The sequence below is a fragment of the Monosiga brevicollis genome, genomic scaffold (genome assembly GCF_000002865.3).
Source record: "Monosiga brevicollis MX1 MONBRscaffold_427 genomic scaffold, whole genome shotgun sequence".
Lineage (NCBI taxonomy): Eukaryota > Choanoflagellata > Craspedida > Salpingoecidae > Monosiga > Monosiga brevicollis.
In genome coordinates this window covers 1-1,267 of record NW_001865227.1, presented here as the reverse complement: position 1 = coordinate 1,267, position 1,267 = coordinate 1, and the positions used below count along the sequence as shown (strand labels likewise).

General features: G+C 57.8%; 1 protein-coding gene across 1 annotated transcript; it reads right to left on the bottom strand.

Moving 5' to 3' along the window:
* Nucleotides 1–67: 67 nt before the first annotated feature.
* Nucleotides 68–1,200, bottom strand: MONBRDRAFT_13240 (uncharacterized protein; the record flags this gene model as incomplete). The annotated part of the gene is made up of 1 exon (XM_001751134.1): nucleotides 68–1,200. A coding segment is annotated over one exon (1,131 nt), but the record flags the coding sequence as incomplete, so codon positions are not given.
* Between the last annotated feature and the right edge of the window lie 67 nt (nucleotides 1,201–1,267).

The window sequence follows — 1,267 nt, the reverse complement described above, 5'->3', positions numbered from 1 at the left end:
TCGCCTCCTCGCCCACGTAGGCGGTAGTAATAGCACTGGCGCCTTGCAGCAGTCCCTGACCGCGCACCGTGACGAGTGTGCCGGCGTAAACCATTGTTGGCTCCACTTCTTCCACAACGGCCGGCGCGACAAAGTCCAAAGTGGCATTGGTGGTAACGGTGGCGTTGTCAATGCTTGTCAGCACCAACTGTGCGGCCTGTTCAGCCACAGTTTCAGCCAGCTGTACAACAAGCTCAGATGCACTGGCTGAGAGAATGGTCGCGGAAGCACCGCTGATGTTGAATCCAACCGAGTGCAGCGCTTCAGCTCCAAGAAGCAGCCGCTGGCCTTGAATCGTCACTCGTGTGCCGCGGTTACCACTAGTAGGCACAATGCTAGAGATGACGGGCAAAGCCACAAATTGAAAGCCCCGCGACTGGGTAATTTCCGCACCGGTGTCGGCTACCAATGTGAGGTCCACTGGTGTGAGGGCAGGTGCGAGACTAGTCTGCACAACAACTCGGGTGCTAGTGGCCGACAGAACCGTAGCTGACGACGAGCCAAAGGTGACGCTCGTCAAGCTACTGCCGCCACCGAGAAGATTGGTGCCAGTCAGCGTTACAACCGCGCCGCTTACACCACGGCTGGGCACGACTGAATCGACATCTCCCAGGTCCAGGTAGCTGAAGACACTTGAATCCGACGTAAAACTTGCCAGGCTGTCCGAAATCAAGAGCAAAGGGCCAGAGCCGGCAAGACCACTGCCCCGTCCGGCCAGCAATACAACATGCGAATTGTTCGCTGACGCAATGACAGCCTCAACGCCCGCCAACCGGGCGCTCAAGATGCGCGTGCCACCCAAAAGCAAGTTGGTGCCAGTCACGGTCACACGCGTTCCGTATTGACCTGAGAAGGGAACCACACTTGTGAGATTGGCATCTTCGAGGTACTCCACTGCATTGTTCAAAACCGCATAGGCCCCGGTGCTTGCGGTGATGCGTAAAGTGGCATTTCCCTTGGAAGGACCACGGGGAAGGAGCACGCGGACGAGCACATTGGTTTCGGCCAAAATGGTAGCTGAAACACTATCAAATGTGACCTCGGAGATGTGAGCCGCGCCACCGCGCAAGTTGTTGCCGTAAATGATAAGCTCGGCATCGGGCAGAGCTTGGGCCGGTGTCACGGCCAGTACGACGGGCTCAGCAACAAACTGCCAGGCCTCTGCGTAAGATTCGAATTGAGCGCCGTTCTCAGCAGTTAGCCCCACGACGCCTGCTCCGGGTGAGCC